Raw genomic sequence first — 22,708 nt, 5'->3', positions numbered from 1 at the left:
GCAGATGTAACTCAGTTCAATCCCTGGGTTTAATCCTCAGTATTGAAAAAAAAAAAAAAAAAAAAAAAGGAAAGGCAGAGGAAGAGGAATCAGGGGGGCCTACCTTGCAGAATTGTTGTAAGGGTCTAAAATCCCACGGAATGTCTGTTGTTCTGGTCTTTCTGCTATTTAGATAGTTGGCCCTTCGTGTCTTCAAGTTCCATATCTGCATCCACAGCCTCAATGAACTGTGGGTAAGAAAGCGTTAGGGAAAAAAAAATCCCATCTTGTTCTGAACATGTGCAGACTTTTGTCACAATTCCCTGAACCACAGGGTACCGTAGGGATTTCCACAGCATTTACACTGAGTAACATTATTTACAGCGTATAGGAGAGGGTAGGTAGGTTCTATGCAATGCTCTACCACTTTCTACAAGAAACGGGAGCACCCGGGGAGTTTGGTGGCCGTGGAAACAAGCCTTTACAGTAGCAGGGAGGATTGCAAATTCCAGAGTAGTTAGGAATCTCTGTTTTGCTCCCTCCTGATCTTCAGGGGGCGCAATTGGAGAAGAAACGCGGGCGGACATAATCTTAAAAACAGGATTTGGCCTTCACTTTGGGCGGAAGTAGATATTGCTCACCGGATATTACCTCAAAAAATAAAACTTCCAGATTTGGAAGTAACTCCAAGGCAAAGTTGGGTACATCTTTAGTTGTGTTCCTACGTATTAGTGTCTAATAAAATACAAGTACGCTGGGGACTTTTTGCGGCATTATTTTTCTAATACTTTGAAGGACTCAGAGCCGGAAGTGTTCATCTTTTCCCTGCCAGGACCCGTAGGCTAGTCCCATCAGCCCTTGCGCGCCCCCATCCCCTCTCTTCCTCGGCGCTGCCTACGGAGGTGGCAGCCATCTCCCTCTTGGTGAGTCTCAATCGCGGGCCATCTGCGCTTCTGCTGGCTCCTTGTGGATCCTGCGATCCCCCGTGAGTAGGCCTTCGTTTAGGCTGCCCCGCTTCGTGGGTATCGGCGGTGACGACCTGTTAGGACCTCTGGGCACCATGGCTTTGGGCTGTGATGGACATCTGCGTCCGGGATTCTGCCCGCGTACGGAGGTCGCGTGGGGTCAATACAGCCGAAGATGACGAGGTGGAGCCCTTTTGATGCGTGGTGCTGGTTGGGGCCAAATGGCGGGGGCGTGAACCTTTCTGGAAGCGGCCGGAGGATCTCACACCAAGCTTGAGGCCGCAGATGAGATCTGCGAGTTTCCAGCTCGCCGATGTCCTCACGGGCTTGTCGCGCCAACTTGTTCCCTAAACTGGTGGCTTCTTTCGATGTCGGGAAAAATCCCAGCACTGGGTCGGGTCTCACCGTCTGGGGTTCGGGTGCTGCCCCAGGCCTCCTGCAGCCAAGCACTCCTTGGGGCGGTGGGATGAGAGCCATTTTCTGGGGGGTCCCTGGGAGAAGCTGTGTTCACAACGAGACCTTTGGGGGGTTGTGCACTTTTGAGGGCACTGCAAGCGTTTGTGTTCCGTGTCGTGTCTATTTTTTGTTTTTTTCCCTCCTGTCTTTTTTTGAGATAAGGTCTTGCTGTGTAGTGCATGGGTGGGCCATCGTGGCCAGTCGTTGGTTTTCTTTTTGGGCTCTGGGCGAAGGGAGCTGACCTCCTGGGATCGCATCTGGAGAGTGGCCAGTGTTCTGCCAGCTTCGGAAACAGGAGGGAGAGCAACCCGGCAGGGCACCCATTCCATTCCCAGCTTGCCCCTGTAGCTGGTGACTGGAAGACACTCTGCAACATCCTTTTGTTTTTTTTTTTTGTTTTTTTTTTAAATTTTTTTATTTATTTATTTGTGTATGTGTGTGGCCAGCTCAGCCCACCAGGGGGCAGGGCTGGCTGGCGTGTGGTGCTGGGGGATTGAACCATGGTCCCTGTGCTTTGCTAAGCTTCTTCTAAGTAGGTGCTTTAGACCACTGAGCCATCTCACCAGCCCTGCAACATCCTTTTGGCCCTGGCTGGAAATTCCTCCTCCTTAGGTCCTCTTGTAAATGAGATCTACCTCCTCCTTTTAAGGCACCATGGCGGCCCTCAGACCCCTCGTGAAGCCCAAGATCGTCAAAAAGAGGACCAAGAAGTTCATCCGGCACCAGTCAGACCGATATGTCAAAATTAAGGTATCCAGGGCTTCTGGCATCACCTTAAGGAGCTAGCCTGGGGGTGTCAGAGCTCTGGGAATGTGGACTTCCTGGGTACCCTTCAGGGCACTGCTGTCTGAAGGGCTTTCCATTTTCTGTCATGTCACCACCCGTTCAATCCTTCACCTCCACCCAATCTTCTACCCTAGTGATTTTTATTTACCATTACTCTTTCTACCTATAAAGTAGTAGAGGTCCTGTTAACCAGGAGCAGTACTTGCATGCTTGAGTACTTGATTCTCCTTCCTTTAGTCCTTTTCTCTATCCTAAAGGAAGAGCTGGCCTCTTGCACAGAGGCTAACCTGCTCACGTGTTATGTTTTGCAGCGCAACTGGCGGAAACCCAGAGGCATCGACAACAGGGTGCGGAGGAGGTTCAAGGGCCAGATCTTGATGCCCAACATAGGTTATGGAAGTAACAAAAAGACAAAGCACATGCTGCCCAGTGGCTTCCGGAAGTTCCTGGTGCACAATGTTAAGGAGCTGGAGGTGCTGTTGATGTGCAACAAGTGAGTTGGCTCAGCCCATGAACACTCGTAACAGTGCTTAAGGGTGCTTAAGGTTCCTTGCACAGCTTAGATGATACCTGGTCAGGAGGTTAGGGACACTGTTTTGGGGCACAAGCCTCACAACTGAGGGACACTTGGCTGCTGGAACAGGGAGCTGCCAGCTGAGAGGCAGGGCTTGAGAGCACCTAGAGAGGAGGTGGGGGGCTGACTGGCCACAGAACAGAGATGGGAGTGCCCATGGGGCGGTGACCCAGGTGCCTTGAGCAGGGTTGGTCCTGATGAGCTTGGTATGAGACGGGTTGAAACCAACCTGAGGAATGGCCTGTTTTTGTCATGGGGGGCTTTCTTGACACCTGGAGTCTGGGTGTCAAGGAGTAGTGCTGAGATTAGCAGAGAGCTGGGTTTTTGTTTTTGTTTTTTTTCTTTTTTTGGAAGAAGCTCTGGGGCTGCTTTATCTTAGGGTGTGGAGTGTGGTGGCTGTGTGTATGCGTGGGTACAGCATTCTGCCTGGGTTGGTTCCATCTCCAGGGTAAGTGTAACCAAGCACTGAGTGCCAGGTGGTAGGGTTTTTTTTAAAGATGAATGCAGGAATTGATGGCATGTTGACGGCTGGGTTGTGAGACTTACATACCTCAGCATACCTGTTGTGTGACAAAAACAGTGCTGTTTACATTATGTATATTAGAGCAGTTTGGTGGTGGTTATCAAGCTCCATGGAATTACTCTTGGAATTTTTTTACCCATGTGTTCCACTGGGCATTTATCCTGAAATAAGCAAAAGCAGGAAAACCTCAAGTTGACCAGGCTGAGCTGGCACTTTTCTCCCTGCCTCAGCTTCCTAGAGTGCTGGAAATACAGAATGTGCCATCATGCCTGACAATTTATAACACTTGTGGTAGCAGCAGTAATCAATTGGAAAACAACTGAAAGCATAATTAGCAAGTTGTAGAGTACTGGGATGAACTTGTACACATCCGTTCAAAGTGACTCATGAGCAGTGTGGAAAATGCCCTATGTATTTATTTTATTTTATTTTTATCACCATGTAGCTCAGGCTGGGCTTGAACTCACTGTGTAGCCCAGGCTGGCCTTGAATTCACAGTGATGTGAGTACTGGGATTACACACACGCGCCACCACACCTGCTTCCTGCACGCTTACTATGATAGGTGTGATGATTTTTAAGTATTCTGGTGGACAACTACATGGGCGTTTTAGAGGAACGAAAATGTATGATACAGCATATCTTGAAAATAAAGGTTAACTGGGTATGTTGGCATATGCCTGTGATCCCAGCACTCAGGAGGCTGAGACAGGAAGATCACTGCATTAGGGTAACCTGAACGTGTCTCCAAAAGCCTGAAAGAAAGCAATGGTAGCACCTACCTGAAATCCCAGCCATGTGGAAGGCTGAAGCAGAAGGATCACAAGTTCAAGGCCAGCCTGGACAATTAAGTAAAAATTCTGACTCAAAAAATTGAAAGGGGAGTGGTGGATGTAGCTCAGTGGCACAAGCGCCTGCCTGGCAAGCACAAGATCCTGAGTTTGATTCCTGATATAAAACAAAAAAATTGCATAGGGGTAGGAATGTAGTTCATTGCTTCCTGTGTCCCATCCCCAGGAGTACAAAAGGAAAACATGAAGACATTTTTAGGCATTGTTACCTTAGGCTCCAGTAGGTTCTTCAGTACAAAACAAACCCCTGGTCTGTTAATGCCTCACTGTACCAATCCTGGTCCCAGAGCTTTTGGAGAGCTGCATGCGTGCCCCTGCCTCACTTGCTTCCCCCACAGGCCTGTTTTCTTTTTTCGTGGAATCAGGGATTGAATTCAGGCCCTTGTGCTTGCCAGGGAAGCACTTACTTTACTGTAGAGCCATCTCCCTGGCCCATAGGCCTGCTCTCTGTTGTGGCTTCCCAGTGGAGTGACTGCCCTGCTGGTACCTCTGAAGTCATGTCCTCATGGGGGTGTTCCCTCTGAGGTATGGTGGGGCTGGTGTCTTCCCTGCCACCAGAGTTTTGTCCACTGAAGTCTGGCAGGGTCTTGGCCATTGTGGTTATCAGGTCTTAGTCATTATTGAGTGTGTTGGCTAAGGCTTCCCACCCAGGACCATTGAGCTCTCATTGGGTAGCTGCGCAGAAGCCTGAGAGATCTGGGCCCATCTACTCCTCACTGCAACTCTTGATTCCTTGCTTTCCTCGCCTGTGGAACAGCTCCCACCCCCCTCCGGCCTGCCTGCTATGCAGGGTAAATGGAAGGGTTCTAGCAAGACCCCAACACCTGCGCCCTCTGCTTCAGCTGGGGGCAGTGACCAAAGCCCCATACCCACGTGTTCAGGACTGGCTGCCCCTCACCACCCACTGCTTCTCTTCTCAGGTCTTACTGTGCAGAGATTGCTCACAACGTCTCCTCTAAGAACCGCAAGGCCATCGTGGAAAGAGCAGCCCAGCTAGCCATCCGAGTTACCAATCCCAATGCCAGGCTGCGCAGTGAAGAAAACGAGTAGACGGCCTGTGTGCATGTTTATTTGTGCTTCAGTAAATCACAAAAAATGTTGTCTGGTGTGTTCTTTCCTCCCCTGGCATTAACTTTCAGTGTCTGACACTTTGTCAGGGGGGTGTTGCCTGGCGCCTCCATGACATCTGTGTGAAAGGATTTGCATGGAACACTGACTGTCTTTGCACAGGAAATGGCCTCAGAGGCCCCAGTGCTGGGGTGAGGACAAGGGGACATGTGACAGATGGTCACTCTTAGCCTCCCTGCTGGTGACTGCCCATGTCCCTGTTGCATTCCTGGGTGAACTAGGAAGTATGTGAATTTGTTTAACTCTTCCCTACTGTTCCTAGGTGAGGCCAAAAAACTGCCCTTAACTCCCATACAGCAATACAGGAGACACCAAAAACAAGGTTTTGCCAGCTGTGGTGGGACAGGCCTGCAATACCAGTGTTGACAGTCTGAAGCAGGAGGATCACTGCAAATAAAGACAGGCCTGGGCCATGTAATTCAAGGCTAACCACTACACAGCAAGTACCTGTCTTGATTAAAAACTTGGTGGGGACTGGGCTTCCAGGTAGTGGCAGGCAGGCCTCTGAGAACTCCAGATGGCACTGTGTTGTAACTAACCCTGACTATCATAAGGATTGAGCATCTGTTTTAGCCAAGGTTAGGATTACACTTGTGCATGTGGTGCTGTTTTGCACAGGCTCAGAGTGGTGTAAGGACCAGGCTGGGAAATGCTTCTACACTACCTGGCCTCAGCCTAGTGGGGACACTGGTCGCCCTTCTGTCTAGGGTGCGGGCGAGCACCTGTCCTGAGTGAAATGAATCTTTCCAGGATAAATGCTCTGTCTACACTTTCTATAGAACACAATAATACTGTAGAATAGTTTTTTATTTATCACAGGAAAGGGTCTGCCCTATGTCTTAAGTACTGAAAACTAGAAGTTGCACATTTGAAACCACAATTTGCTATACATCACATTTTGAAGTTGTACATGAGACACTTGAGCCAGGTGAGGCCGTCTCCGTCCTTTGTCAGAGTCCGTGCATTTGAGTTGCTGATGCATTGCCCATATTATGAGTACATGGATTCCTTTTTTTTTTTTTCTTCAAATACACAGATTCTAAACTGATCAGTGCTGGAGTGGGAAGCTGGGACCACTCCAGACCCCTACCACTGTGAGCAACCTGTTCCTGAGTTCTCTGGAGAGGCAGGGGCTGTCCCCTTCCAGGACACCAAAGTGGCTAGATGAAAGTGTAACCAGAACTCGGACTCATGAGTTAAAAGGTGCATCCTAGGCCAGGAGTCACAGCCTGGGGCTTCAGCCAGATGGAGCTTAGGCCTACAGCTGGGTGGCCAGGCCCTAGGCAGACTAGCTGAGCTCCATGGGCTCTGCACCAGGCACTGAAGCAGGGTCCTTCTGGATGCTGTCGAAGAGGGCGGTGAGCTCAGTGCTGGAGTGAATCTGGGCTGCGAAGTCGGCCATGATGGGGCTCCGCCCCGCCTCTGGGATTGTGAGCAGGGCCACTACTGCCCGCATGGCCGAGCGCTTGAGCTCATCCTGCTTCTCAAACTCCTGTTTCACAGAGCCAGCTTTGACCTGGGATGGGAGACAGTGAAAGGGTCCTGGGGCTCACCAACTGGGGCTTCCTCTGCCTGGGCCCTGTACACTCTAAACTCAATTCCACTGCTTCCCGATCTCAGGCAGATGTCCTTTACACTTTGGCCCATTTGAGCTTTTCGTGTAGGTGACCTCCATGCTCCCTATCTAGCCTGCCACTGCGGCTTCCATCAGTCTATAACAGTACGGGGGTGAGGGGGCCTGCCCATAAGCTCAGTTGTTTCAGTGCCTGCTTAAGTGAAGCAATCAGGCTTGGGGTTCAGTGGTTCATCCCCAAATCCTCATGCCTTACCAGACTTGCCCTTAAGGCATCCTGAGCCAGCACCCCCCCCCAATCCTAACAGTGCCAGAGACTTCAAAGCAGGGTGCAGCCTGTACTACAATGCTGAAACCCCACAACAACCTACCCTGCCCTTGTTCTCCCTACACGTGCCTGCTGCCACAACTGATGGCAAACCCCTGAAGAGCTGGCACAGCTTCACAACCCCTTCAATGGGTCTACCCTTGTGCACGTGCCAGGTTCTTTTCCATACTGGAGTAAAGTGCAAGACTCTTAGCCGGGCTCATCCTCCCCACCGCATGCAGTGGGTAAGAGCAGGGCTTCAGGCCAGAAAGCCCTATGAGCTGGGTCCTGCTGCAGAGTTGCTGTGAGCATTGAGTGATGCACACCCCTTCCGTGAGCCCCTAGGACTACCTGGTGGGGCTGGAGCAGCACCCAAAGATTAACACACTAATAGCTCCCCCATAAACTATATGAACTTGGTCATCTTTCTTCCTCCTCCTTTTCTTTTTCCTCCTCCTCTTTTCTCTACTTCTTCCTTCTTTCCCCCCTTCTTTCTTTTTTTTTCTTTTTGGTGGAACTGGGGTTTTGAACTCAGGCCCTTGTGCTTGCCAGGCAAGCGCTTATTCTACCGAGCCATTTCCCTGTCCTCCCCCCACCCCTTCTTTCTTTCAGACAGGGCCTCACTATGTATTGCAGGCTGGCCTTAAACTCACTATGTAGCCTAAGCTGCCTTTAAACTGCTGATCCTTCTGCCTCAGTCTCTAGGGTTCTGGGATTACAGTCATGCATCACCACTCCTGGTCTATGTGACTTACAATAAGAGGAAATTAGTCATAAACAGTCTCACTCAAGCCCCATGCCAAGCAAGTCACTCAAAACCTTCTGTTTTTCCAAGCTTTGTAGATTTCACAACTGGGGATAAGGGAGGGAGCTGTTACCACAATGCCAAGGGCCCACTGGGGGATTCTGTGGAGAACCCAGGACACCAGGATGCAGTTTCCCTGTCAGCATCCAGTGCGCCACCTTCTGGCACTTGAGGCCCTGCAGCTCCTTTCCTGGGACCAAGGGCTCAGTGCTACCAGCTCATGTGAGCCAAATGGATGGGCACTGAAGCTAGCAGGACTGCAGCAGCCCTGCAGAATTGGCTCACAGTTCAACCTGGCATTGGGCATCAGTTAAATATTTAAACATGCATGGTGGGTCTCAATGAGTGAATTACTATTTTTAATGTTTTAACCACATAAGGCATTTTTAAAGGAAAAGGCGTTACTTGAAATCATTGCCCTGGGTGCCCTTCCTGTGCACATTCCAATCTAAAACACCCAGTCCTACTGTGTGGGTGGCACATGCTCATGACCTCAGAGCTGGGAGGCTGAGGCAGAAGGGGAAAATTGGAGTCCCATCTGTACAACTAGTGAGAATCTGTCTCAAAATTTTAAAAAGGGGTGGAAGTATAGTTGGGGCACCCCCTGGGTCCAAGCCCCAGCATGACAAAAACAAAACAAAATCACAAACTGAGCCTTTTTTTTTTTTTTTTCCTTTTGATAATACTTGCCTTTTCAAAACCCAGGCTGGCTCCTTCACTTGCCAGCTCTGCGCCAGGTGCCCTGAGTGTGCCAGACTGTCTCCAAGCCCCTGCCCAGGTCATTCCTTGGGACCCTGTAGGCCTCAAGACTGGAACAGATCTGCCCTGGGTTAGCCAGTCAGTCACAGGAGCCTGAGCTGGGTCCTAGGTAGGATGTGTGTGGGCACAGCAGGGGCCTTGCTATCCCACATCCTCTCCTTCAGGCCTCACCCACGGCTACACCCAGGAGATGCTCTACACTGCTCTCCCAAGAGAGGGTTCAGCCCCAGCCAGCAGCATCACTGCCGAACCCCTGTCCCCAGGATGGACAGTAGAGAACACTGGTCACCAGAGCAAACGGTGTCCTCAGTGGGGGTGACTAGATACCACATCCCAGACACAAGGAAGCCTTGGGCCTTACCTTGGCGGTGCAGGTGGCCCTCAGTGGCTCAATGAGCCGGTCCACCCTCTGTAGCACGGGTGCCGGGCACAGCGTTGCCAGTCGAGCCAGCAAGATGAAGGTCAGCATCTGCCAGGAGTGAGGAAATAGCATCAGAGAGAGGTTTAATGTCGCTGAGAGACTGGCCTATGCTTCATGTGGACTACTTTGCATGCTCCGGGTGGTCCATTCCCAGTATCAACTGAAGGTTCGGATGTTGATATTTGCTATATATATATATTTTTTTTTGTTTGTTTGTTTGTTTGTTTTCTGAGGCAGGATCTCTCAGCAATCCTGCCTCAGCCTCCTGTGTGCTGGGATTGCAGGCATGCATCATCACACCCAGCACCATCATATTTATTTACCGTATACACAAAGCAGCAAAGGGCCTGGGGAGTAGATCAGTGGTACAATGCTTGCCTATTAGGCACCAGGCCCTGGTTCAAGCCCCATCACTGTAAAAATGCACTGATTCCTATTATATGGGTGGATAAAGTGTAAAATGTAAAAGAAATGAAGGGAACCTCAATCTTCCTGGTGGTCACCTCCCGGCCTCACCCTACAGGTGAGACAATGGCCCCAACTTCCAGCACCAGCCTTCATCCTCAGGGTAGCGCCCCTGCCACCATCACTGCCACCACTATGACTCTTGGGTTGCTGGCTTCTCCTGTCCCCAGGGAGCTTCACAGAGCAGGGCTGTGCATGACCCAGGCTCTGTGCCTGCACCAAGGGCTACGATAAGGCTGGTCCAGGAAGTAGGGAGAAGGGGGACAGAGACTGGGCCAGCCTAGGATCCTACCCGGATGTCGTAGTGGTCCTTCAGCCCGTCCTCCACATGGCTCAGGAACTCACTCAGGTCCAGCTGGCCCAGGCAGCTCTCCAGCAGGGAGTACATGCACTCAAAGGCTGCTTTGCGCACATCAAGCCCGTCGTCCACCGTGTGCTTAAAGGGCCCCATCTCCACCTAGAGAACCACGGGGCTGGGGATGTGGCCAGGGCAGGGACACCTCTGTCAACCATGTATGCATAGGTCTCCTGGCCTTTGCTTGGCCTGCAGTGCCCTTTCCCTTGCAAGGTTGCAGTAGTGACAGCGACAACAAAACCATGCTCAGGGCTTGGCAATCTTTGGCAGAAGTCCTAGGGCTGGAACCCAGGCATGTAATTCACCTGCTTCAGCCTCCCAGAGTGCTGGGAACATAGGTGTGCACCACAACACTCAGCTTTCTTGGGGTCCCTGCACCTTCCCCTTTGGTGCTGTTCTCTCCTCTGCTTCTTACCAGTAGTGAATTAGGCATACCCTCCTCCCTGACCCTGCGCCATGATGCTCCTGCCTTGGAGCAGCTGGCCATGGACTGCATCGCTGAAACAGTGAACAGTTAAAACTCTCCTTAAATTGTGGGGTCAGGTGTTATGTCCCAGAGACCGGGAGTGACTAGTTCAGATGTAGACAGGACTGTTTCTTCCACACTGTCCTAAGAACAGACTGATGTTCAGAGGATCTGGGTTCCCTGGCTGGGACATGCAGTTGGGATGAGGTGGCAGGACCTGCCCCAAGTGCCCTCACCTCTCGGATGAGGTCCCGGCGGACCTTGGTCTCCTGGTAGAGAAGTGGCAGGATGGTATCTAGCAGGTCCCGAATCAGTGAGGGCTTGTTGTGCACAGCTGAGTTAAAGAAGGCCAGCGTGGCACGGCGCACGCTCAGGTCTGGGTCCCGTAGGCTCTCCATGAACTCCGCTGTGGGACAAAGAGGCTGAGGAGCACAGCCAAGCACCAGCTTGTCCTGCTGCACCAGCACTCAGCTTTCCCCAGCTCCTCTGTGCCTGGCACAGTCACACTCAGAGCCCTCAGAGTCCAGGATGCCCTGCCTCACATTTCTCCACATGACCATAGTCTATGTAGAGCCTTGGTGTTTTCATTTGTAAAATGCTAATCACAACACCTACATGGTAAGACTATGTTTAGGATTCAGGATGTGGTACTGTTTACAAAGCACAGAGTAGAGTGCCTGGCTCAGAGGAAGGACAGGAACAGTTAGCCAGGCATGGTGTCACAGGCCTGTCATCCCAGTACTCTGGGATGTTGAGGTAGGAGGATGACCATGAGTTAGAGAAGAGCCTGGACTACATAGTGAGATCCTGTCTCAAAAAACAAAACATAACAAAATGGACCAACAATAACACATTAAAGCAAACCTGGAACAGCCTAGGGACTCTGGGGTGCCAGTGCCAGCAACTTGGTCAAGATGGAGACAGAGGGTCAGGGTACAAGTAAAGCTGCCACTAGCCATGCTACCAAGGCTGCAGGACATGACCTCCAGTACAGGGCAGGTCACATCTGCTAGACTGACCTCCAGACTCCCACAGCCCCCTAGCAGAGGGACCAGCATCAAACTAACAGGGAGATTACTGTCTAGACTCCTGGAACCAGGGGATAGCAGAGCCAGGGTTCACACCTCAACCAGGAAACACTATAGCTTGGCATCCCTTTTGGGGCTACCTTTGAGGCTACAGAGGCATAGGTTCCTAGGCAACCCAGGGATGGCCCATGGACTGCAGGCTTCAGGGTGAAAGTGGGTCCTGGGCCTTAGGAGCCCAGATGCAGTGGGTCTTTTTCTTCCAAGAACCTGTTGTTCACAGAGCACCCCTCTATGAAGCCCCAGGGGTCTCCATGATGACCTTCCCAGGAAATTCTTGTACCTATTGGATGGATGAGGAGCTGGCCCTTCATTGGTAAGAAGGGCCCACCTGACTTGCCCAACACTTCATGGTTGGCCTGCTGCCCACCCTCTGCTGCACTGCCATGTGGGGGGCCCTAGGGCAGCTAGAAGACTGGAGGACAGGAAAGCGGTGGGGCATGGGGCACTCACCAATGAAAGTCTTTAGGAGAGGGTCGATGGGGTGCGGCTGGTCTGAGATGAGGAACTTGACTGCTGTGATGACAGTGCTCCGGGTGTGTGGCTGACCTGTGGGGCAGAGGTAGATCAGGGAGCAGTGGGGTTAGGGTTGGGGTTAAGTTTAGAGTTAGGGTTAAGGGCTTGGGGATAAAGTTAGGGTATGGTTAGGGTTCGGGGTAACAGTAGGTTCAGGGTTAGTTGTTAAGTAGGCCTTATGATGATGGATTGGGATCTGGGCCTTGCCAAACCCTGAGAGACGGAAGTGCTCCTTCCCCTCTTAGGAAGTCCTTTGCACTATGTGGGAATTCACACTCATCTCCCTGAATTCTGTCAGAAGTGCTCAGCACAAGACATAATAGGATGGACTGGCACAGACCCCTATGACCAGGGCAGGGTCACTCTGGGACTTTCCTTTGGAATATGGGTCTGTATTATATATTTCAGATGCATTATCAATCAGTCCTTAATTGATGGTTACTTAATTAGTAATGACATTTTAACTTTAGCAATGAAAATTATTATTCCCCTGTGTTTTACACTGGAATATGAGAGATTTAGAGAGGGTCAGAAGCCACACAGCAGACCCAGGGCTCCTCCTCCTTTGTCCTTCTCTGGGTTGGCTGTGTGCACAGGGCATCCAATAGATCTCAGCCCTGCCATGACTGGGTTGAGCTTTGTTGCTCAAAGCAGGGGAGCTCAAGGATAGGAGGGATGTGCAATTCCTCAGTCCCTAGGGCAAACCTGAGCAGGGAGCAGGGATGAAGCTGAGTGAGGGATAGTGCAGACAGAGCCATGGGAGTCTGGTACCTGCAGGATGGTCCACATGCCCTGCCTCTGGGCCATTATGGGCAGTGGTGGAAAGGTGAGGTGGCCAGCAGATTGTTTTCAGTGACCATGAGAGCCAGAAATCAGGGCCCAGGAGAAGCAGACCCTTGCTCTGGGGGCTCCCTGTGCTGAGACCCATGATATCATCCATAACATGACCAGGATCAGACAGTTTTACCTTGCAAAGCCAGAAACCTGTGCAGGCCTGGACAGCAACCATGGTATCCACAGGAAGCTCTGATTTACCCAGCACCCATTATTATTTATTTATTTATTTATTTAGGACAGGGTCTACAGGGTCTCACTACATAGATTGGACTTATAGTGATTCTCCTGTTTTCAGCCTCCCAAGTGCTGGGATTACAGGCACATGTACCATACCCAATCTCAATTGCCATCTCAGTGTGCCCTGGGAGTGGGGCCAGCATGGCACATCAGGGATCAAACCTCAGCTGCTGTGCTCTGCCTAAGCAGGAACTTTAGTCTGTTGAGCTATCTGGCCGCCCCTTCTCCAGCATCCATTAGGTGCCATACACTGTGCCCACCTGTGTCCAGCAACATAGTCCTGGTCCTGCTAGGGGTCTGCAACCATGCCTGAGGACTGGGCCTTTGTTCCCAGCAGCTTTCAGGATGCAAGAGCCCCAACCCACCTGCGGCTTCTATCTGGACTGGGCTGAACATCCCCACCATGTGCCCTGCATGACAGCACCGCATGGTTTCCCTAGCCCAGCCCTCTCCAGATTCCATGGTGTATCCTGAAATCTCAGGCCATGCTGACACCTGGCAAGGTGCTCGCTGACCCCAGAGTGCTGCTCCTCTGCCAGCCTTAGCCTCCAGCTGAGCCCTGCAGTGAATGACCTCAACTGTAGCACTCAGCTGCCCCCACTGAGGACAGTGACAATGGTGTTAGCATTTAGCTGTAGGGCCAACCAATGAGACTTCAGGGGATGGCTTCAGGATTCACCATATTTACCTAACCCAGCAATACTCAGGGTCCTTCTCTGTATGGAAGTAACACTGTAGCACATGCTATCAATCACATCTAGATGGACGTTGATATGTGAGTGTCAGCAGGGCAATGAAGGCAGGAGAAACTCAATGCGTTTGGCACAGGCTCAATTTTCTTAGACAGGGTCTTGCTATGTAGTCCAGGTTGCCCTTAAACTCACTATGAATCCTAGGCTGGCTTTGAACTCACAGGGATCCTGACTCACTCTCTCTAGTGCTGGGATTACAGGCATGCACCACCACGCCTGGCCAAACACATTTTTTTTCCCCTGAATATTTCAATTGAAGTCAGTCAGCACGGGGATTCCTGGTTATTTAACCATTGTTTCTTTAAAGGATGACGTTGTAATAGAATATTAATATTCCACCTAAAAAAGAAACTATTAGTGTTTAGACAAGATATTATGTCTGCATCTTATACTATGAATAACTACTACAAAGACAACAATGTGCAATGTATTAATTATTTTAACTGTCCTACTAACCTGTTTTGAAACTGTCTCATTGCTACTTCTTTCTCAATAAAATTAATATAAAAAAAGAACTATGTATCCTGTAGGGAGCCACTGAAGTTGGAAATTGGTTACACATATGGGGGTGAGGCAAGGCCAGTCAGAGAACAGAGAGCACCTAAGGCAAGTCACCTGAACAGGCTGTCTCCCCAGTCCAGAGAACACCAAGCCCTGAGACAATCCAAGTAAAGGGTTGCTAGGCAAAGGGGTGTCATGTAACACCCACCTGCCAAATGTATAAATAAAGGCATTATGGTGGGTAAGCTGTCATTGTCCTTTCCCACTGGGAAACTTCAAGAGCCCTGCAGGCCAAGGTGGCATCCCTCAGGAGGTGATCCAACCACTTGTCACATCTTACAGAATACCATTTCTTCCCCTCTGCCAACAGCAGGCCAAAGTTTCCTTTCAACTACAAATACATATATAATTCTGATTCCCTGGATCACCAACCCTAAGTATCTTATAAACATTTGCTAATTAATTCTACTTGGAACAACTTTTTCTTTTTCTTTTTTTGTGGCTGGCTCAGTAACAGCATGTGGTGCCAGGGATTGAACCTCAGTCCCTGTGCTTGCCTAAGCTTGCCTAAGCAGGCGCTTTAGACCACTGAGCTATCTTGCCAGCACTGTTTTTGTTTTTTAATGTGAGGAGCACCAAACCCTAGCAAAGAAAACATCACTTAGTCTTCCAGCCACACCTGGCTGTGGTTGTCAGACCTGACAGCAATGACAAGGGCCACATGACCTGACGATGGTGCTCCTGGGATGATGGTTCCAAAGTGCTCCTCATGGTAAAATCAAATATGAGAACCTCAGCCTCTCCCCTGACCATGCAGTCCTCTTGGACCTGTCCACTGCTCTCTTGCAGGGCAGCGTAATTAACTTTCATCAATACCTTGACTACTGGGACATTCTTTTCACCACTCATGGCACCAGCTTCTCACACGCTGCGCCTCACACAGCAGTGGAATCTACAGATCAGGATCCCAGATACGGATGGCTGGTTGTGTTTGTGGTAGGGGCCCAGCAGATCTTCGTCCCCTCTACAGGCCCCTTTGCCTGGATGCGTGGACCCTGCAGCCCTCACACCTAGGGACTGAAGGCAGCAGACAGTCTGGGCCAATGTGGGCTGTGCCTACCTGTTGTGAGCTGCTTCTGCAAGCGGGGAAGGAGGAATGAGGGGTTCACGAGCACCAGCTTCCCGATGCACTCAGCCACCACACCCCGGGTGCCCTCCTCAGTGCCCTCACAGTGCTGGAAGAGCAGCACCCAGATGTCCTCAGCATAAGGCTTCAGGCCATCAGGTGGTGCGGCCCCCAGTGCTTCCCGAAGTGCCTGTAGTAGCAGGTACTGGCGCCGTGGCTCTGCTTCGATCTGTGCCAGCAGGAAGGGCAGGAAGTCCGGCAGGTTCCTGGCGCCCACACGCCCCAGTGCATAGGAGGCTGCAACCCGCACATCCTCACTAGGTGAGCCTAGGGCTTCCAGCAGCACAGCCTTCAGCTCACGCTGGGGGCCTGGCCCGGCCACCTGCCCTACCTCAGCTAGTGACAGGAAGGCCAGCACCTTGACTCCTGTGCTAGAGTGTGGTGACCTGGCATCCCTGACCAGGCGGTTGGCTGTGCCTGCTGCCTCCTGAGGACAGGCAGCCGAGAGGGCGGCCACACAGCGGGCCAGTGAGTGAAACACCTGCTTGTGCAGGGATGGCCCTCCATCTCCAGCCTGCTCATATATAGGTGCTGTGAGCAGGCTGAGAAGTTCATTGTAGGCCACACATGGGGGGCGGGTCCCCACCAGTTCCTGCAGGAAGCCCTCAGCAGCCACTAGCACACTGGCTGGCAGCAGTGGAGAGCGCAGCAGCCGTAATAGCTCAGCCAGCACGGCGCCACTGACCTCCACCAGGCAGGCTGGCTGGGCTGGAGTCACAGTTGCCAGAAAGTCTATGGCCAGCTGGGCCACATGCATGTCACTCTCACTAACCAGCGCAGGCAGCTCAGCCAGCACGGTCCGTACAGCAGATGGTGGGAGATCACGGCCCTGACCTTGGGCCAGGGCATCCAGAGCGGTCAGCGTGGCCAGCCTCAATGCCCGCTGGTTCTTACGCAAGAATGAAGCCAAAATGGGCAGCACCTCAGCAAGGATGGGCCGCAGATCAAGCTGCAATGGTGATGCAGCCACCAGCGTCAGTGCCTTGACAGCAGGCAGCCGGGTGATCTCATTTCGCAGACGGTCAAGGAGGAGCAAGAGTGTGGGGTGCAAGGTGTCTCCAAGCTGGTCTCCCAAGTGGCCTACAAGGTGGCCCACACAGGATATGGCCCGCTCCTTCACCTCTTGGTCCAGGTCGGTGGCACGGAGCCGTACCAGCATGGCCTCAGACATCTCTGCCACATAGGGTGTGGGGTCCAGCACCCGAGGCTTGCCCAGTGGCCACAGAGTACACACCAGCTGCTGGAGCACTAGCAAAGCCTCAGCTGCAATTTTATAGAAAGGGTCAGCCACACAGGCCATCACCGGTGGCAGGAGGATGGGTAGGTGGGGATGGAAGGCCTCTGCTGGCTCTGTGCCCAGCAGCCCCTGCAGGAAGGTCAGGGCATCCATCCGGATGGTAGAGGAGCTGGAGCGGTCAGCCAGTGAGAAGACAATGCCTGTGGGGTGGGGATGAGATTAGAGGACTGGGGACCCACCTGGGATGGCCTCCTGAGGCTCTAGACCAAAGTGCCTCATCCCAGAGGTAGATGTTTCCAAGTGTGCACTGCTTGGCCAGTAGCCAGCACAGGGGAACCCAGGGAAGGGCCTGTGTCAACTTGGAATGGGGCCCAGGCTTCCTGGATAGCTACCTGGTGGCCTGCCTCACCTGATACTAACACAGGCATGTGCTCTGCCAAGCTCCCTGGGAGGACGCCTGCCAGCTCTGCCAGGAGGCTGAAGCAGCCCTGGCGTACACGGGCACTGCGGTCTTTCAGCTGCCGCTGCAGGGCCTTAATCACCAGGGGAACCTGCGGATGGGAGAGGCAGTTAGGGTCATCCTTGAACACCTGTGAGCAGGTGGGACACCTGGGGGCAGCCAGGGAATCCTCTGCATTCCTTTCGAGCAGGGCACCTGATTAGGACACCTGGATGGGAATTCCAGCACCTGGCTTACAGGTACAGAGACTTAGGGACAGGTCCGGGTCATTCAGAGTCTGGCTGTCACTGCAGCTCTTACATCAGTAGCAGGGGCCTGATCAGTCCCACCACATAGTGTCCACTCCTTGGCTTGATTCTCTCCCTCAGCATCCTTTTCAATCTGAGACCCAAGATACCCAGTATGTAATTTTAGCCAGCTTGATATAGTTTTGTTTTTCTTTTTCCCCCCTGACACTGGCTTGTGACATGCTTCATGTCCCCCAAGGATCCTGGGTGATGTTTGGCCTGTGAAAGGTATGAGAGGTCCTGAGATCTGGATGGTGCTGCTCCAGGAGCTGTGTGGTGTTGCCGGGAGATGCTGAGCATTTCTGAGCAAGCCTGGGCAGCCCTAAACTCTGATCTAGATCTGGCCAGATGGCCTCTTCTCTGCACACATTCTGGCCTTGTTGCCATCACAATGGTGTGCTGTGACCAGGGAGTCCTAACCAGAGCCACACCAGGCTGCTTGGATGTCTGTCTCCAAACCCTGAGCTGAACCGAGCCATTTCCTCGATGAAGCACCCAGTCTTCATTATTTTGTTACAGCCTCTTGTAAAGACCTCAAACATAACTGTGTAGTCTCAGTGTGTCCCACCCCAGGAAAATGCCACTTCCTGCTATTACCAGCAGCAGGAAATCACATGATCCTGTCTATGTTGGGGAATACCCAGCCCATCACCAGCATGGCCCATGATTCCACCTGCAACTACTTCCTCTATCCTGCCACTACCACTGGGCCTATATGTTGTCTCCTGTTCCTGGATAGCTGCAAAGTCCTCCTATTGCCCCCACCTTGCTTCATAAGGACCACCCACATGGGTGCAAGCTTTTTCATCTGTACCCTGGCTGCCACTGTCCCCTCCTGAGATTTTCACTTGTTGTCAAGTGAAGCAAGCCCATCCTATGCCTATGTACCCAAGACTATGGGTAGCACAGGTCCATGGGTGAGGGGAGAACAGGAAAGGGGCCAGGCTAAGGTATAGAGGTAATAGCAACCGGCCCACCTGTCCTTGCAGCACCTGGAGGCTGCTGCCTGCAGGAGTGGGCTCCTCCACTGCCTTCACCCAGCCCTGAAGTGGCCGAATCTGTCGCAGCAGCACAATGTAGGCGGCAAACACGTCAGCCTTGACATTGTCCTCTCGCTCGCAGAATCTGTGCACAAGTGCAGGTGCCAGACTGCGGTGCAGGTCAGGCAGCAGGTCAGGCCTCGAGCCCAGCAGGGCTGCCAAGCACTTGGCTGCCGCCCGCCGTACCTTCCAGCTCATGTCGTCATCATCACTGTACTCTTCCTCGGTCTCTGGCAAGAAGGAGACACAAGGTCTGTGCTTCGGGGACAGGAGACAGCTCATCATCTATACTTAAACTCCCTTGACAGAGGCCCTGAGTCTGTGCTGTGGTGGGACCAGGCACCCCAACCTCACAGCACACTGCTTCCAACCAGGAACAACAAGGAAAAGCCAGGTATTATGATTATGATTATGATTATTACTATTATTTTAAGACAGGATCTCTCGGGGCTGGAGAGATGGCTCAGTGGTCTAAAGCACCTACTTGGAACAAGCTTGGCAAGGCATCAGGGACCGCGGTTCAATCCCCCAGCACCACATGCCAGCCAGCCCCGCCCCCTGGTGGGCTGAGCTGGCCACACACACACACACACCACTCTCTCTCTCTCTCTCAAATAAAAAAAATAAAAATAAATAAAAAAAAAATAAAAAAAGACAGGATCTCTCTGTGCAGTCCAGGATGGCCTGGGACTCACTATGTACTTCAGGCTGGCCTTGAATTCATAGCAATCCTCCTACTTAGCCTCCCAAGTGCTAGGACGACAGGTGTGTGCCACCATGCTTGGCTCTGTGTGCCTCCTACTCTAAAGCTCCCATGAGAGGCAAGAGCACCTCAGAAAGGAAGGTGATGCTGGGCTCACTTCACAGATGGCAAGATGGGGCTCAGAGAGGACAAGACATCTGCTCAGGGCATACAGCTAAGATTGCAGTGCTGAAATGCAGGCCAAGAAAGCCCACCCAGGTCACTTGGGCACACGCATGACACCGAGAACCACCCTTGGGCCATTTTGAGGATGATAAAGACTCAGAGCACACAAGTCTAGATGAGCTGCAGCAGGCCATTCCCTCCTCCCTGTGCCACCCTAGATGAAATGTCCATGGCTTCCTATGACTAGCAAGAAAACATCTACACTACTCCCTGGCTTGACATCCATAGGTCCAGCTGCCTACCCACTCTCACTCCTACCATGAGGCCTAAATCCCCATCTCCACCTGTACCCTATCTTCTAGGCCTGGGACATTTCTGCCATGACACCTGTATGAGTGACAGGACCACAGCCCTGGAGGGAAAAAGTTGCATCCATTCCCACCCAGGCTCCCCCATCATGCCCATCTGTCCCCCAGCACATTCCTCTCCTGGATTAAAACTGCCATCTCTTGACAGCCATGAATACAAGGGTTCAGAGCTGGCAGCCAGAGCCAGCTCCAAATCCCAGCACTGTCACTGCCCAGGAAAATCTCTTCTTAGCATGTGTTCTTGGTCTGGGACACAGGGATAATCACAGTGGGTGCTTAGTCATTGTTCAGAGCATGGAATGAGAGCCCAACACATCAAATGATAGCGGTTACAGCCACCCTTGGTAGCCCTAGGGACTGGTCCCTAAATCTCTCCATAACAAAACCTGATAAGCTCAAATCCCTCCTGAAAAATGACAATGTTTGCAAATAGTCTGTGCACACCCTCCTGAATACTTTACTCCTCCAAATTGAGTTATGGGGTATGACCCAAAAACATGGTGAGTATTTAAGTTTCTTAAGTATATTACAGTAAAAGACATGTCATTAATGTCCCTCAAGATACTCTTATCCTCAGGGCCAGGGAGATGGCTCAGTGGAATAAATGCTTCCCTGGCAAGTGCAAGGGCCTGAGTTCAATCCCCGGTTCTGCAAAAAAAAAAAAAAAAGAAAGAAAAAAAGATACTCTTGTCCTCCTCGCCACCTTCTAAAGCAGTTCTAGAAGTCTTCTTTAGTGGATGGGATCAAAAAACACAGTAAGTGCTGCTGTCAAGTGCCATCCAATAGAAAGACAGGTTCATAAAATATGACACCATGTCCTCATCTACTTTATCTACTACATGTGGCACCATACAACTTCTGGCTCTTTCCCAAAGTCAAAATGACCATGAAAAGTCAGTGTTTTGAATCAACTGAGGACACTGAGGCAACTACAATAGCATACTACAGACACTCATGAAAAGACTATCAGAATTGCTTCAGAAAGTGTCAAGGACAATGAGATCAATGTGTTCAAAGTGAGGGGAGGATTTTAAGGGAGATTCATTATAGTGTGACTTTTACTGTAATAAAAAATCTAAAATGTAAGCATTCACTGTGTGTGTTTAATCATACCCTCATGTAATGCCTACTACAATGTAATGCCACACATATAGTCATTGTATATTATTTAGGGAGTAATGATAGAAAAAAGCCTGTACCTGTTCACTACAAACAAAACCTTGAGCACTTTCACTCTGCACATGTGGACGCAGAAGTGGATGGGGAAGCCCTAGACCTCGAGGCTGTGGCACAAATCTGTGGTGGGCCCGAGTAGCCAGGGAGGCTGGCATTCAGTAGCCCTGATGGAGCCCCATCTTTAGCTGGGGGATCCCCAGAAGGCTGGGCCCACCCCCTACCCCAGCCTCATGACAGCCCTCACCCACCTTGCTCACTGGACTCACTGTCCTCTGTCTCCATCTGCTCCTCATCCTCATCACTGTTGTAGTTGTAGTTGGGATCATGCTTCAGGTACTGGAGGCAAAGTCTGGTCACACTGGGCACATAGGGCCCCATCTCTTTGGGGCACCTGTTGAAGGGCAAAGGAGGCTCTGCTGGGCCAGGCAGGGCAAGGACATTCTGCCCCCTTCCATTCTTCAGGACTTGGGGCACCTACTTCCTCAGGAAAGCCTCACAGGCCTGCAGGCAAGACTCTCGGAGCTCGTCGTCTTCCAGGCTACAGAACTCCTCCAGCAGTGGCACCAGGCGGTCCAAGTGGGGCCCTGCAGGCCAGGCAGGGAATGGGGCCAGGTAGGACACTTCAGAGTCCCCAACTCATGGACCTCAGCCCTGCAGCCCTTGGCCCTCCCTGTGACCCCCCTTCCTGCCAGTCTGACCAGAGCAGACTCAGCACAGAGGCTCTGGTGGCAGATGCAGGCCCAGCCCTGACTTCCACCCATGTGCCATGGGACTTGGGGTATGGGCCAAGGCCTCCCTGACTCATCTACTGATCTGTTTTGGAGGGATGGGTGAGTGCTAGATCACTGAGCTACAGTCACGGCTCTAAATCTAAATTCTGTGATGATGCTAAGCTTAGACAACAGTAAGCACTTCTGCCGAACCTCCCTATGTGGCTTTCATCCCTCTTGTGCACTGGGTCCTAGCGCTCCCCCCTCAGAGAAAGAGAGAGAGAGAGAGAGCGCGAGCGAGCAGAATCCTACCTGTGTCCTTCCCCAATGCACTTGGGGAGGGGCAGGAGCACACAGACCTGGAAACCCCAGCAATCTCTGTTGTTACTCACTGAGTCTCCTGCTCAGCACCCTGAGCCTTGTCCCAGGCTTGCAGCCTTTTTCCTGGCAATGGGTGCCTATAGGTTGGCTGAGGTTTCAGGCAGAGTGTACCCAGCAGGGGGCAGTCCCTACACTCACACCCAGCACTCAGCACACTGGCCCGGAGAGGAAAGACTGGGCTGCAAAGGAACCGAGACGCATGGGGTGGGGGTGGGGGGACGCGCTGTAGAACTGTGATAGAACTGAGCTTCACAAAAGCATATGAGGGTCAAAATGCACCGAATGTTCACTAAATAGGGAGCTAATTTTAGGTGCGGTATTCCCAAATAAATTTTAAGAAAAGTCAAACGTGGCTCACAGGTTATTATTAGAGTGTCTGTCAAATTAGGCAGGCAGAATCTATTTTATTTAAAAATCCGGCCCCTTGATTTGCAATGAGTTACGTGCGAACCTTCCAGACCACAGAAGTGATAGATTTGCACCCTTTCCGCGCCAAAGGCAAGGACCAAGATCCCTGTGACACTTGTGCTAAGCCCCACCCCGCCCCTCGCCCCGCCCCGCCCCGCCCCACCCCACCCCACCAGGCACCTCCCCTTCGAAACCTTCTTAGACCCGCCCAAGCACTGGTCCAGACCCCGCCCTCATCTTCCGTCCC

General features: G+C 51.8%; 2 protein-coding genes and 1 non-coding gene across 5 annotated transcripts in view; 2 read left to right on the top strand and 1 right to left on the bottom strand.

Moving 5' to 3' along the window:
- The first annotated feature begins 807 nt into the window (after positions 1-807).
- On the top strand, positions 808-5,227 carry Rpl32 (ribosomal protein L32). 2 transcript variants are annotated; one of them, XM_023705913.1, is made up of 4 exons: positions 808-902; positions 2,050-2,150; positions 2,498-2,679; positions 5,054-5,227. In XM_023705913.1, exons 2-4 carry the CDS (start codon positions 2,055-2,057, stop codon positions 5,181-5,183), a joined length of 408 nt encoding a protein of 135 aa, XP_023561681.1. In that variant the 5' UTR covers positions 808-902; positions 2,050-2,054; the 3' UTR covers positions 5,184-5,227. The 2 variants fall into 2 exon arrangements, with proteins under 2 accessions (XP_023561681.1, XP_004645673.1); XM_004645616.2 differs by having other exon boundaries at positions 843-964.
- Positions 1,640-1,778, top strand: LOC111813874. Its single transcript, XR_002819006.1, has one exon. It is a non-coding gene; the product is annotated as a small nucleolar RNA SNORA7 (small nucleolar RNA).
- A 1,057-nt stretch (positions 5,228-6,284) lies between the features above and the next one.
- The window catches only part of Cand2 (cullin associated and neddylation dissociated 2 (putative)), a 24,447-nt gene continuing 8,023 nt past the window's right edge, over positions 6,285-22,708 (bottom strand). For both annotated transcript variants that reach the window (XM_004645614.2, XM_023705912.1), the window contains exons 6-15: positions 21,441-21,546; positions 21,211-21,353; positions 18,488-18,780; positions 17,173-17,314; positions 15,461-16,963; positions 11,951-12,046; positions 10,649-10,818; positions 9,884-10,048; positions 9,067-9,174; positions 6,285-6,777 (exon numbers count right to left, since the gene is read on the bottom strand). In XM_004645614.2, the coding sequence (XP_004645671.2) occupies positions 6,550-6,777; positions 9,067-9,174; positions 9,884-10,048; positions 10,649-10,818; positions 11,951-12,046; positions 15,461-16,963; positions 17,173-17,314; positions 18,488-18,780; positions 21,211-21,353; positions 21,441-21,546 (2,954 nt within the window). In that variant the 3' untranslated portion in view covers positions 6,285-6,549. The remainder of the gene's footprint in view (positions 6,778-9,066; positions 9,175-9,883; positions 10,049-10,648; positions 10,819-11,950; positions 12,047-15,460; positions 16,964-17,172; positions 17,315-18,487; positions 18,781-21,210; positions 21,354-21,440; positions 21,547-22,708) is intronic.

This window comes from Octodon degus, unplaced genomic scaffold, assembly GCF_000260255.1.
Source record: "Octodon degus isolate 3935 unplaced genomic scaffold, OctDeg1.0 scaffold00233, whole genome shotgun sequence".
In the NCBI taxonomy this organism is placed as follows: Eukaryota; Metazoa; Chordata; class Mammalia; order Rodentia; family Octodontidae; genus Octodon; species Octodon degus.
This window is presented reverse-complemented; position numbering and strand designations above follow the sequence as displayed.